Genomic DNA, 15,254 nt, shown 5'->3' with positions numbered 1-15,254 from the left:
TTCTGTTGCATTGTGCCGAAGGAAATGGAGCTCTCCACCATTTGGTTTTGGGTTGTCATCTTCCTTAGTGGGTTTATCACACACTCCATTAGCAACCACTCAAATAAATCAACAAACAGCAGCAATTCATATGTTTAAACCGAGGATCGGAGAATGAAGAGAGATTAAACACTTTGGAGGAACAAAACTCGTTAAAGATGCAGAATGAAATCCCCTATGGCCAGAGGTTAAAGATGAGCTATTTTTGGGCACCTTTGTTACCCTTCCTTTCAAATCAGACGGCTATCATCAAAAGACAGTAAAAAGAAAGAGAGAAACAGCTCCAATGTCTTACACGACCACTACCGCCGTTGACAGGTTAAAATCTACTGCTGGCTCCGCCGGCCAGGAGTAATCAGAAATGGCCTCCGTTGCTGGCCACACTGCAGCAAAGTTAGCATCAGTTGATGACTCGGTGTAATGGAATTCGATCTGGAGACGGTGATGCAGAGGAGTCGAAGACATTCGCCCTTTCCTGATATCGCCCTGCAGTTCTCTGATTGGTATTGCGGCCAAGAAGTTCTTGATGTACTCCATGCATGACTCCTTCCCCCGGCACAGAAGATTCCCCTCTGTGGGATCGGTTTCCTTTTCCTTCTCTCCTGTTGTACTCATCGTGGCCTCACTGCTGGCAGTCTCACCCTCTGCAGGAATTTTATGAATGGTGGTGCTCTCATCAAACTTCAGGATGTAAGCTTGGTGGCATCCTTCGTACAGCCTCTCACCGAGTGTGTCGATTATATAGTAGGCATCTGGTTCGACCATGAGGACGAAGAAATGATCGTTCCAGCTTACTATATAGATCTGAGGGCTTTCAATGCTTGAGCGGTCTGACCGAGCTTGGCTGATCTCATCCCAAACGCTGTCAAACGACATGGCTCCGTGCAGGAATTCAAAGTCACTGTTGCCATCAATATCTTCAGGATGAAAGAATCCAATGAATGACTTCCTTGGAACAGCACAGAGTGGGCGAATCTTTGCTTGAAGGACTGTTTCGAGGTCAAAATGCTTGTCGGGAAAATGTTCCCGGAATGTTTGGTTCTCACAGAGGTTTCTCCATTCAAGAGATCCTTCTCGGATGAGGCTGTCAAACTGGGACTTGATGGGCATCATATGGTGGTTCTTCTGAAACCAATCAGCAAGGACAGCGACTAAGGCCGTGCAAGCACTCTCGCCGGCAGCTCGCTCACTCCTCTGGTCGATGGATGCAAAGAATACCTCGGTGGCAAGCTTCATATGCCCATCACGGCTCAGAAGCTCCTTCAACTCCCACTTGCCTATCTCAAAGTTATCATCACCAAATTCAGACATTGATGATGAGCAGTTCCGAGCACTATCATCATCTTCCTTGTATCTCTGAAAGAAAAACCATAGCAGAGTTCTTAATTCTCCACTTGAATATTTCACAAGTAATCACTAATAAAACTTGCAAGCATCTTTCAGATAGATAATCGGCACATTGTAATTAAATCAGCAAGGAAAATTAATTTGTCTGTTTGACAGCCAAAGGAATTTGAGATAATAAATAATTTGAAGGATCACTATGAACAGAAGAGTAATTCTAAGGATCAATCAATTTTTTCGACTGCATGACACATTTAGTTTCCATCACCCAATAACGAGCTTAATAGAAGTCATGTAGAAGAAACAAGCATGTAGCAAGAAAGCGTACCCCTGCAAACAGAGATTCATCGGAGGAGCTCAGCATCCTACGATCGTAGTCGATGTCATCCCCTCCCTCTTCTGCATATGCTTTCTTGAGCAAAGGCTCCCCTTTAAGCTTAGGAGATCTAAAACTTAACTTCCTTTTTTTCCAAGGAAGAATTTTCCTTTTTAAAGAATGCGGCATAGACTGCTGAGCATCAGTTGACATTGCGTCCTCTAAATGAGAACAACCTACATCAGATCTTCGGTGACTGTAGTAAATCAAATTATCATTCCTCATGCCCGAGTAAAATGAGGCCCCAACATAGTTAGCAGATGCTAGAGTACCATAACTGAATGACTTCCTGACATTACTATCCTCGTTGCTGTCCTCGACATCTTCTTCATCAATGTTGTCATCAAGAGAGTCTGTGTCGAACGGGTATGCATTTTCGGCATTATCACTCCTAGCAGAGAACCTCCCCTCACTAGAATCATCATCTTGGGATGTTCTTTTAGACTTGAGAGTTGACATAAGATCTGTTAAAATTTTCACCTTCCGCAATCCTGCTTTGAGAGCAGAAGGTTCATCTTTCCCAGAAGGAAGAAAATACCCAGAGGAAGGGGGCTCCAAAGCAGGCAGTATAGGCTGTGGCATTGTGGCTGATGAGTTTTGTGAAGATCTCAACTCCAATAAACTGAGAGCCACCTGAAACATAAAAAAATTGAATTCACAATCTGGAATTTCCAGGTAGAAATCACAACAACGAAAATAAGTGAACAATCACAAAGCATGGAAGACACTGTGGTGAAGCTGTTAGCAAGATATGTTATGACACTTAATAATCTGAAACAATATGATATCAGATTCTAGAATAAGATTGGAGAGACACAAACAGTTAGGTGAACCAATTTCGGTAACATTATTATCAGATAATCCAAAAGAAATCACAAGGCAATTAAATTCTAGCACAAAAAAAACTCAGTTTAACTTACATGAATTGATGGACGATGATGATTAGAAGCAACTCCCGAAAGTATCAACGGAAGGTTTATTTCGATTTTATCTTCAGCTGCAGGTACAACAAACTCTGCTAGGTTCAGCAAAGCTGTTCCTAGAACAGATTCCTTGTTCTTGGGTCCTTGGTTCAAGCCCTAAAACAAGGATAAATGAAGCTTTAGTAAAAGGGCGAGAAGTGAAGAAGAAGATGCCGAATAGGAAAAGAAGTCCATATGTTATTTATAGATTAGTAACAGAAATCAGTCATCATATATCTTTAGTTTTTCCACATGAACAGTACAAATGTTATTCGTCACATCACTTAGTTAAGAACTTTGATTTATTCAACAATGGTCTGTCATGCTAATTTATCACAGCAAATCTTCCAAAGATGAGGTTCCATATATCCAACATCAAGTTATCATTCCTCATTATTATTCTTACCCTATCAACCAAAAAATGACAATATTACTAACATGGTGAAAAAAAAATGGAATAGGAAAATATAACTATTATTCTTCCCCTAACAGGATGATGGCATCTTCTAAATTGCACCAACAAAACAGGCCAAGAATTTTAAATTATACCTTAAAATAAATACTAAAGCTTATGAACTTTTTAATCCTACAAAAAGAGAACACTAAAGCTAAGTTTGGTATAAGAAAGAACGCATTTAATAAATAGTCGCTTATTGACCTAAGAACGAAGTCTTTCACAAAACCCTAAAAACCAGATTTTTATCAGAAAACAACGAGATAGGAACGTTGAAGATGAGATAAAGACACGGAAATCATGGCCTGAACGGAGCCAAATCCAACTCACATTGAGCACGCGAAACGCGATCTCCCAAGGATGGAAAGCATTCTCCCGGTGCGCCGTCAGCGTGCACGCCGCCTCGAACTCCTCGTTCCAATCCACTACCCCGCCTTCCCCCACCGCCTCATTCCTCGTCCGATTCCGCCTCACCGTCCTCCTCAGCGAACTCAGCGCCGCCTTCGCCCCCTTCCACGTTACCTCCGCCGCCACCGCCGCCGCCCCATCGACGCTCACCCCTTCGATCCTCCGCACCACCAGCCTCACCTGGAACTTCCTAGTCAACAGCGGCTGCCACGGCCTCCAAAGGACCATCCCCGCTGCCGATCCGACCGTTTCTCCGCCAAGCCCTCACAACCAGAGCCGCCCACTGAAGCCCGACTTTGGAGGTCAAGGAAGCGCAGCGGGTCGCCGGAAAAACGGCGAATCACCACCAAAAGGAGCCCAGAAACCTCGCAAGATACCAGTTTTATGGATGAGATCGAGATGAGACGCAGAAATCGGGCAAAATTCGAAGAAAGATAGAGGTTTGAGAGGATTCGAGAGGCAGAGAAGAACAACGAATTCACGAAGCGAGGCGAAATAAATAGAGGGCGTTAACGAATCAACGACCGCCGTTTCATCTAACGAGCAAATAACAGACGATAGCGGCAAACTTAACGGCTCTCTCCGTTACGTTTGTGAAATCTCCGGACAATCTACAGCTGTCAAGGGGTATTTTAGGAATAAAAATAATTTTTTGGATAGAATTAGTTGTGTTCCAAATTTAAATACATTATCTATTTAAAATAAAATTTCAAATATGCTATTGAAATTTTGGATTCCTTTATTACAAATATTCCGTGATTTGTGACATGTTAAAAATCACTGAAAAATATACCATTTTATTGTATTAAAAATTTTCAAACAGTATACTATTATAGATCTTAGTATATGCATCTTGATGTTAAATTTCAATTCAATATCGACTTTTATACATAGATGTATACCATTCAATATTTAGATCGGTTGGATATCGACATAATACATACTGATCAATATTTATATATCCACATTCATCATTCTCGGCATCCATCAAAATATTATAATTTTTAAAATTAATTATTTTATTTTTACTCATGTGTTGGCTACAAATTTATTTTTGTATTTTAAATTTGGTTGCATAAATTAGAGGTGTTTTGATTTTTTTAAAAGCAAAAAAAATAAAGAATTACTGCAATGCTGCTTGCTCAAGTTTGCCTGAGTATTATCTCCTACATTTAGGAAGCAATAATGGGTAATCATAAATGACAGAATTGGTGACCAGCTATATACCCCAACCATGATGAACAGGCAATTGATTGTTTAGGAAGCAAAGCCTTCATCAGGTTGTTTCCTTCCATTTCTAGAGAAAAAATGGTTGCAAGAAATTAACAAGGACTAGTTTTACATGATTGACACAGGTAAAGGTTAGCAATATTATAATCTGTCTAGAGAGCATCAGCAGAATAACATATAATGCAGCAAGTTGGTTGTCATTGGATTTCTCATCTCCTTTTGTATCCATCCATAGATCCTTCCTCCTTTATAAATCATTTCTTAATGACATAAAATTATCTTCATTCAACAGAACAGTCATTTGAAGCTACTGGTTTTGATTTCTAGTACTATATCCAAACTAGTCCTATCCTAGATTGATCATTGGTCCGAACTATATCGACTGTCATGTGTTGATGTACTGATACATATCGAGTCTTAAAGAAAAATAGAAAATAAAAAAACTCTATATTGATCCATACAATATTGATAGAGATTGATAATTAATAGATTATTTAAAATTAATTCTTATTTAATGTATCATTAACAACAATCATATAAATATATATATTTCAATGGTGATGAGTTGCTTTTGGTTTCTGAAAAAATAATAGTGAACATGGGGTCAAATTGGCTATGATTCCAACCAATAGTTTGGTGAGATGGTGTGGGGATAACTGGCCTCATCTTCCCTATTAGTCATGTGAACCATATATTTGGTCCAGCTACTAAATCTTGATCTCTTTGCAGCAAAGTGGAGGCAGGTAGTAAAAATGTTGTCATACATGGAGTCTTATGCATCAAAAATAAATAATCACAACTTGACAACCAGAGACTCTTTCTTCTACAGTAACTTGGGGCAACCTTCATTTGAGGAAGGTCCCATTTGCTGTAGTGGGTTAGTCACCACCAAAAGCTATCTTTAGAATAGTCGACTAGTTTTGAGGAAAGCATGCTGTGGCTGCATCACTTTTTGAAGTCATAGGGCACAAGGAAATAATGATCAGAATCTGTAGAATTCTTAGGTTGACTAGACCAACATTAAACATGTCTCACCATCTTTTCTTTTGTTGGAAACCATTAAAATCTCAGGAGTAAACAGTTGTAAACAATTTTAGATGTTAGGAGATTGGTATGGGCAATACCAATCTTCCAAAAGAATGATAAAATAAGTTGATCATAAATCACAATAAGAAACATTATCAGAATAAAAAAATAAATCGAAGAATATTTTTTCGATCGCAAACGATTAGAGAAACCAAGCTACAAACGATTAGGAGAAGTGTGGGTGTTTGTTTGGATCCAAAGCTCTCTCCATCAGTTGTGTCGCCTCAAGATTCGTGTTATTGGATGATCCTCAGAAGGCGACAACATTTAGAATTGGAGCTAGGCCATGTCGTCTCTGAAATTCAGATTGTCGATCGATCTCTTGACTAACACTAAAGAAACTCACTTACAATTCTGTCAATGATACAGTTACTGATCTGGTGCAATCTGGGTGTACAAGCTACTGAGAAGGCATTCATTCTTTGGATAAAGAGATGCAGCTGGAAGTGTAAAATGGTTTTGATTGAATGCTGTTGTTGGAGTAAAACAGAAGCAAATAGTTGTGCAGCATGAAATTTGATGATGTTGTGGCATGCATGGTAAAAGCAATTTACTCTATTATTATTTCTTGTAAATAGATTGTGTCAGATGTGCCAGATTTCCACTTGGTGGAGCACCCACAGCCAGCAATGGTGGAAATTGGACATAGCCCTGCAGAACAAAAGAGGAGATACTGAAAGTAGTTGATGACTGCTTGGGTGCTCAAACAATCCTGGTTTTGATATGGTGAGGACTGTACAGAACAGAACACCTCCTTTTACCAGTTAACTTTGGAAAGTTTCAGACAAATGCACAGTGCCAAAGGATGAAATAAAGATATTTGATTCAGAAGATTGTGAAAACTGAGCACAGAGTTGAAGGTTGTGCCCAATTACTTGCATTCTTCAATTCCTAAAGAAGAAGATGCTCATAAATTCACAGCAAAACTTCAAACTACACACCAAGAGCTAAGATTTGTATACAGAAGCTGAAGATGATGAACTGCTTCACCATGGAGAAATCCAGCTTGAAGATTCAGAATTGTTAACTTGCAAGAAGATGACTTATTCAACTAGTTTTTATGTCCAAATTGCAGTTTCATAGCGATTTCACATTAGTTGATTTTGCATTCTGATTAAAGATTGGCAAGTGCATGCTTATCTTTTTCCATACCATATACTTTGGAGACATGTAATGTGGCAAGAAACTACAAAAACAGAACATGCTTGGGAGCTAAATGCAACTGATTGAACCTAAACCATGATTTGGTTACCTTCTTTTTTCTCCTTCATATCGACATTCCTTTATGTTAAAAAAGTTTCATGAAATTAGTAGCTGCTACAGTAAAAGCTAATAGAAATCTGATGGTGATAATAGCCTCAAGCAATGAAACCTTCGACATATGAGTATGCAACGATAATTTCAAATTGAGTGTAATCTAAAAATCAAGTGAAGATTGGTATGGAATGAATTCTCAAAATCAAATTATGTAACCATAGCTTTTTCTTGTTGATAAAAACAGCACTGTCGCAGGTGAGGAGAAACAAACAACCATAAGAGACAAAAGAAAAGAAGACATCATCATCTTCTTCTTCAAGATGTACATAAAAACTTTGACTTACCTATGTTTTATGTTTATATAACTTTTGGACACCGAAGATAGCCCTTCTATGGATTAGGCACAAGCCAACTCATGAAAGCGATTTGATCAATTACCGACTTATCGGTCTTGATGAGGACAATTGTGAAGCCATATTTACATAGGGCCAGAAACTAAAAAGATAGCTCATCTCCAATAATCACCAACAGAATCACAGTTGTGAGCATGATACTTGCCATGTTCATGGGGATTCAGCTTTGTTCTGGTTTGATTGATCCAATGCCATTTTCCTCAAAGTGAATATGGATTCCTCAAAGAAGTTACATATGAAAGTGATTCTATCTACTCTTGTTTTCTTGCTCTCATTGTCATTTTTTACAACATAAGAAAGGTTTGATAATAAGGCACTAATGTTATTTATTGATTCTAGTTCTGAAACAAACTTTTTTTAAAGGAAAAACAGAAACTAAAACTCGACATCACTTCTTTTTAAATTTTTCTATGAATACATTATCATTGTTTATTTTGGATATCCAAGACCGGTTAGGTAATTACAAATTCAAATCACAGGTGTTGCAAGGATTAGCTAATGTAGTGAGATTAGAAAGAATGAAAAATCAAAATGAGAGTAATATATTTATATTGATAAGATTTTGGAGGACAAAAATAGAATGTGCTTTCTATGTCATACATTGAAAATTTGTTTTCAGAAACCAATAAAAGGAAATCCAGAGACAGAACAAAGCCATGGACAAAAGACAACCACAAAGCCAAAGTGCAAGTGGGCAGCACAAAGATCCAAAATAGTTGATAACATGATAGAACATCAATTCAACCAATCTCAATAAATTGATACCACATGCTCACAAAGAAACAAACATCCATGGAAGTCCACAAGACATAAAGAAGATGGAAAGCATCACATCCAGGCTGAGAGGATCAATTTCTATTGATAACATTTAATACCTTAACTTTCCAAGAGCCCATGCATGGGAGCTTTTGGACCTATAACATTTGATGTCTTACTTTGTCAAAGAGTAGACTTACAGAATATGACACTACAATGATATCCAAGTAGGTTTTTCTACCTGTTTCTGATGTAGAACAATCGCCTGCATGATGAATCAAAACATCTCAACTAGGAGAGCATTCTACAAGCAGATGCATCAGGTTTGAACTTTCAGCTACTGTCTTTGTTGGGAACTGCACAGTGAACACAGGACTACACTATACTGGTCTCTGTCCTCTTGTGCTTTATGTTGTTGTCATGTGGGCACAGAGATCTTCTTTGTCAAAAGAGCACAGGGGAAAGGATGAAACTTGCATCAAGTCTGGACCTCTGGAATGAGGAAGGGAGGCCTAATGGAGGAAATGATGGCTGCTTTTTGATCCCTCACGGGGTTCACTTGAATGAGAATCAACATGATCGTGGAGGAAAGAGTTGAAGGTGTTGCAGGTCCACACAATTGTCTTGACCTTGGTGATCGAAGGCCCCATCTTTCTTTTTGACCCATGATGAGGCCAAAGAACTCTGATCCAGTCTATAGCCATGCATTTTGATTGATTTATAGGTTGAATTTGGTGAAAGGACATCACTGTATCAAGTTTGGGACAAAAGCATTTCTAAGATGAATAGGAGAATAAACCACTAGGCTAAAGTATAATTGATCCTGCAGCATGCTCATCTGATCTTTTTCAGAGGTGTATTCTTTCTCATTGTATACAATTTATTGAAGTTGATAGAAATGTACAGCAGATTTTATGGAACCTTTTCTGAGATAACCAATTCATTGAGACTAAAACTCACTTACATAGTTCAGCATTAACACTTAGATCATGATGTTCTATGAACGAATAAAGGCTGATATTTGTCAAGGAAATGTAATTTACCAAGTAGCAGAGAAGGTTCAGATTGAGAAAAAGGGAATGGTTGTATGGAGTGAATCATGAATGACATAACAACTGCTTATGTTAAGAATAAGAAGACATCAATCTGAAAAGAAAATGATTATGTTAATAAGAAGATATCAGTCAGTATATTCCACCTAATCTTCTCCATAAGGAGAAGTGCACAACTCAAGCTGGTTTCTACTCAGTAGTGAATGTTATTATTACAGACTCTTAAGCCACTGAGTACATGATGCCATGAACAGAGAAATGGGAAAAGCTCTTGTAACACCACAGCTTTCAATTAGGAACCAACTAGAAGAACATGCTTACTTTGGGATCTCTGATGAGAAATGAAGATACTTAAATTAGCCATGTCCCAAATGCAGCTAATTGAGATGGAGATGAAAATTCAAGTTTTTTTCTAAATTTTGAGCCTTCATTGAAAAACCAAAATGGTAGATATTTGTGTTTTTCTCAATGCCTAATGAAAGGAATATTCTGGCAACTAGTTCATCTCACTAGTGGGTTGCCACAAGGGTAACGACATGGAAGGCAAAGACCTGGTCACCCCCTCCCCCCAAGGCAGTGATATAGAGCCAGTTGTGGCCTATCGACCTTGTGGACGACCGTCCATAAGAGGCTATTTGAGTCTACTCGATTGGTCTCCGTAGATGGTGATCTATGGGCAACTAATCGGGTCTACCACCTCTTGATCAGCTCCTGTGGCCAAAACGCTCAAGGTGAGACATTATGGTCACCCCTGAACACAGAATACCCGAGGTGGTGTATTATGACTATTACAGATCGATCACCCCCGAAGATAGAACACCTGAGGTGGAGCGTTACGATCGTTATAGACTGACTGAGGTGGGGCATTATGGTTGTTATAGACCGACTGTCCCCGAAGATGGAACGCCAGAGGTGGGAACGATCGTTATAAACCGGCTGCCCCCAAAGTCAGAACGCTAGAAAAGCATTACGACCATTTCAGGTGATTCCCTCGATCGAACAGGTACAAAAGTTGACCCCCGACATCATTCCAGGGGTCGGATCTCTCGAATACTAATCCATTTTACACCACAAATCATTCAAAAGCTAACTTAAGCATCGGGTCAGCTCTAACACTAACCTTTGTGTAGGAATTTCCTAATGAGATGAAATTCAACTTGACTCAGCCTTGGAGCCACCTCAAATACCTCAGTGCCCCCATCAACTGCCTCGTGTGTTCCTCGGATGCCTTTGTGTCTTTCGGTTCAAACCAAGTCGGGCCAGCTCATAGCCGATGGTGTATTCCACTTAACATTTTGGTGCTAGAAGGAGGGCCTAAATGTTGCAAGAATGTTCGCCTGTGAATCGCCTCAACGAGCACCCCAATGAGGAGGCTCCTTTCCACCCTCAACCCATAGTACTTTCATGCAGGGAGGGTAGCTACCCTCCTTTCCTCAGGTGGATACGTCCACCCCGGACTCTCGCTCCCAGCGACAAGCGTGAGGTACTTAGTTCTCCCCATTAAAGCTTTCTTGAGCCTCACTTATCAAGCTCAAACGCTCACAGGGATTATGCAAGTCATCATCCCTCTTCTACCCCAATTGGCTCAGCAGACTACACCAACATCGCAGCTATGGCTAGTGTCTCAACCATCGTTAGCACCCGCACCTACTGGGGTTCCCTCGGGACTCACAAGCCTATATATATATATATATAGTTCCCTCTCACTATCAGTAAGGGTATTTGGTGGCAGGGAGATCCTCTGGCTCCCTATCTGTCATATGATGTGTAACCTCTACGAGGAGCTTCAAGCTCATATCTTTTTTGAATGTGATACTTCTATCGCATTTTGGAATCTACTTTCTAAACAAAATAGGACTACACTTCAAACATCTTGATTCTTGGTCAACTGGCTCTTGACTCCGGGAAGACGAAGGACATGAGAAATATGTTGTCATATGGATCCTCAGCCTTATTTCTTACTCCTTCTGGACCCTCTGGCTCAATAGAAATGATGCTCGATTCCGCAACCACCATGCTAACCCCTCTATCTCAGTAATTAGAGCTCTGGCCATGTCCTTGTCCTGAGGGGACTAGGAATACATTTCTTCAGTCGCCTTCCTAGACTACTGTGGCGATTGGTTGTCAGTCCTGTTGGGCACACAACTCGGCCATCCTAGAGGGCCTTAAGCACGCTCTCACCTTCAGATGGAATTCCATCCTTCTCCAGTCTGATCCACAAGCAGTCGTCCACTACATCAATGGAGTTCATCAAACTCCATGGCACCTCCAAGCTAACATCAAGCAACTTTTGACCACTTTTAACTCTTTTATTCGTTAATTTCATTCTAAGAAACCTCAGCAACAAGGCTCAACAGTTTGCTGTTTTGGTAATGGGTTCCCCTCAATTTGTACTTTGGATGACCTTGGTTGCTAGTCTAATCCGTTTGCTAATTTCTTCTAGTTCAATGAAAGTTTTAGTCCATTTTCAAAAACTTCTGATACAAAATTTGTAGAGCTTCTCACAAATGATCTCTTTTTGTATTTTAATTTTTTTCACACCCATAATCTTTGTGTGTGATTATGGTCACTATACTATGTATTCTTTCTATGACTATATCTATGTGTGATTATTTTACAATTAGCTTTGCTTGTATAGTATGTTTAATTTAGTTTCTTGGTCCCTTCTTATCACTTTGGATTGAGCTAATCATGGTTAATCTCAAAATATCTAATTCATGACATCTACAACCAATCTCTTAAGAGCATGGAACTACTTAAAGTGATAACACCCCCCAAGTTATTGCATGATCTGTAAGTCATCTTACTGGTTGATAGGTTTTAAATTTGAATTATGAAGGTACCTTCAGTAGATCTGATCATGGTTCCAGAATTATCGGTTTCGAATTTTCAAAACCCGAACCGCCAAAGTTTCGGTTTTAGAACTGAACCGGAACCATCCGTTCCGATTCCAGTTTAGGCGATTTTGGTTCTAGTTTGGGTGATTCAGTTCTGGAACCAAACCAGAACTACATTAATGGAGTTCATCAGACTCCTTGACACCTCCATGACATCAACAAGCAACTTTTGACCACTTTTAACTCTTTTACTATTAATTATATTCGAAGAAACCTCAACAGCAAGGCTCACCAGCTTGCTCTTTTTGATAGAACTATACTTTGGATGGCCTTGGTTGCCAATCCAATCCGCTTGCTAATTTCTTCTAGTTCAATGAAAGTTTTAGTTCCTTTTCAAAAACTTCTGATACAAAACGTGCATAGCTTCTCACAAATGATCTCTTTTTGTCTTCTGATTTCTTTTCACTCCCATAATCTTTTTATTGAGGGGGAGATGTTTGGTCACTATTCTATGTATTCTTTCTTTGACTAAATCTAAGTGGGATTATTTTGCAATTAGCTTTGCTTATAGTATGCTTAATTTAGCTTCTTGATCCCTTCTTATTGCTTCGAATTTGAGTTAATCATGATTAATCTCAAAATATCTAATTCATGAGGGCTACAACCAATCTCTTAAGAGAATGGAACTACTTAAAGTCATAACATATCTTAAGTTGTCATTTGATCAACAAAGTATTTTGTAGTTGATAGGTTTCAAATTGAATTATGAAGGTGCTTTAGTAGACCTGATCACGATTCCGAAACTATCGATTCTGGTTTTCCAAAACCAGGGATCCAAATTAAACCACTTAGGTTTTGGTTCTAGAATCGAACCAAAACCATCAGTTTTGATTCTGGTTTGGACGGTTTCGGTTCTAGTTTGAATCATCAATTTTTATTATATTTTAATTTTAAAAGAAATAAAATTATAAAATTTTTCATCCAACTAAATACCTCTTTCAAAAAAAATATAAAATTATAAAATCTTTAATCAAACAAAAAGCCTCTCTCAAGACTTAAGCCCATGTTTATTGAGTTATATTTAATATTTTAATCACTGCACCATAATTATATATGTGATTTATGTTTCTTTTAAATATATTAAAATGATTTAAAACCAAACTGAAGTGCCCGCGATCGATTCTGTTTCAGTTTGGAACCGACAAACCGCTAGGTTGGTTCGGTTCCGATTCCAGCCCGATTAAGTTTCGATTTGAATCGAACTGTGGTTAGGACTAACCTTTCATGGCCAGTAGATCATGTCTCTCACTGGAGACAAACAAAATAGACCAAATTACCATCAAAGTGGTATCAACATATAGTTGGAGCTAATATATTGACTCTGTTCACATGTGTAATCCTCAATCCACAGATTACTGTTATCATTTTATTCTTTTCATGAAGAGGTCTGTTAAGATCACTACTATCCCCATTTTTTTTTGGACATTTGAGTTAGTAGTAGTATGGTTTCCATAATATTATGTTGTTATGGTTGCAGATTTTTCAATCTCTACTTTTCTTTGCAGAAATGATGTGTCATAAGATAAAAAAGGACTGCTAAAGCAGTACTCAGCTTTTGTTCTTTAAGACTTCTATGGTGGTGTAATCTATAGATCAATTTACCTGCCTTTGGTGGGCAATATTTGCGAGTAGCCTTGCCAAGCACCAGGGTCTGTTTTTGTGTAGAAAATAGAAAAGGAATAAGAAGGTCAGAGCATCAGAAATGTGTTAATGTTGTTGCTTTCTTTCTTTCTGGTCCCAATTCTTGATTGGTATGTCATCTGGTCCTTTTCTATGAGCTAAGTTGTAGTTTTTCCTTGACGGCACCGGAAAGAACTGTTGAATGATCTTGATGATGACATTTGGAGGCACAGAAAAGCTGAAGCCAACTCCAAACATAGCAGTTTAGTCTATGTTATAGGATTGAATCTGTGTATAGGATTAGATAGATCTATCACAGTTAACTTGGACTTAATGTGTATTCTATTTGCTTAAGAAGTTGCAATTGCTGTCTTAGAATGGTCTTTACCTGTTGGTTTGGTTCATTTGACTGCTTGTCGATGACATGTTATCGGTGGCCAAATTGTACTTCACTGCTTTTAGCTTCGTTCTGCATATATGGTTCAGAAGCTTTTGAAGCTCAGCAAGTTTCATGGACTGTTTCTACTTGACATATTTGCCTGCAAGATTCTAGCGGAAATGACTATATATCTCACTGTTCATTCCTGTGACAGTGACAAACCAGTTGCGTAGTAAATCCACTCCACATTGGCTGAATGAGACGCTTCTTCCTGTCCCAAATGAAGAGACCCACCTGACCGGGCCACTGAAAGGGAGTGGGCAGGTCAACAACAGACAGTGAGAACCTGAGGCTGAGGTCGAGGACGATCCATGTTGCGAGAACGGATGTATTGGAAATGAAGCTTGGGTGGCACCTCCCCTTCCACTGGACTTCTCCACTCCACCGCCGGTTCAACCTTATCCTGTGGAGAGGGACAAGGCTTTGTGCCTTATCAACCTTGTCTTGTATCTGGAAGTTCTATGTAGGTAAATGTTGACTCTTTATGAGATAGAGATGCACAATACTTGACGATGGGAAATGATTCATATAGCTGATCCTTTATGCTTAGGAGATTATGTAGCTTGCTGTTTTTGTATCCATATCTACTCAAACTGACATGATAGATCAATCTATGCTAGATTGGATGGAAAACAGTTCTAATGGTTGGAACACAAGCTTTGCTATAACCTGAGGCTGCATGACTTTAGTGTGTTGTGAATTCCAAGGTTATACATGACAAGTTTCTCTCAGTTACTTTACATATCTGCCAATGTGAGCTATTCTAGTTTGTACCAAGTAATTATTCTAAATGCATCTTTACATCTCTTTTTCTAGTAGCATAGTCATTATGTTTCATCTTCCTAATCATGAATTAAGGAACAAACATATGCAATTTGTCAATGGACTGAACCTTCAATCTTTGGGCACCCTGAGGAACAC

At 38.9% G+C, this 15,254-nt stretch overlaps 1 protein-coding gene across 1 annotated transcript; it reads right to left on the bottom strand.

The window, feature by feature from the left end:
* Window positions 1-198: 198 nt before the first annotated feature.
* Window positions 199-4,052, bottom strand: LOC135677113 (uncharacterized). Its single transcript, XM_065189042.1, has 4 exons — window positions 3,506-4,052; window positions 2,680-2,838; window positions 1,712-2,392; window positions 199-1,395 (listed from the first exon to the last, which is right to left on the bottom strand). The coding sequence occupies exons 1-4, from the start codon at window positions 3,809-3,811 to the stop codon at window positions 331-333; spliced, it is 2,211 nt and encodes a 736-aa protein (XP_065045114.1). The 5' UTR covers window positions 3,812-4,052; the 3' UTR covers window positions 199-330.
* Between the last annotated feature and the right edge of the window lie 11,202 nt (window positions 4,053-15,254).

This window comes from Musa acuminata, chromosome BXJ1-6 (genome assembly GCF_036884655.1).
Source record: "Musa acuminata AAA Group cultivar baxijiao chromosome BXJ1-6, Cavendish_Baxijiao_AAA, whole genome shotgun sequence".
Classification (NCBI taxonomy): domain Eukaryota; kingdom Viridiplantae; phylum Streptophyta; class Magnoliopsida; order Zingiberales; family Musaceae; genus Musa; species Musa acuminata.
The sequence above is the reverse complement of the archived record's forward strand: the minus strand, read 5'-3'. Positions and strand labels throughout refer to the sequence as shown.

Excerpts from the sequence above, each read along its gene's own strand:
- LOC135677113 (XM_065189042.1), bottom strand. The coding sequence starts at position 3,811 with ATGGTCCTTTGGAGGCCGTGGCAGCCGCTGTTGACTAGGAAGTTCCAG. Across the intron at positions 2,839-3,505 it reads TCGCGTTTCGCGTGCTCAAT|GGCTTGAACCAAGGACCCAA; the intron begins GTGAGTTGGATT and ends TCCTTGTTTTAG. Across the intron at positions 2,393-2,679 it reads ATCATCGTCCATCAATTCAT|GTGGCTCTCAGTTTATTGGA; the intron begins GTAAGTTAAACT and ends TTTATGTTTCAG.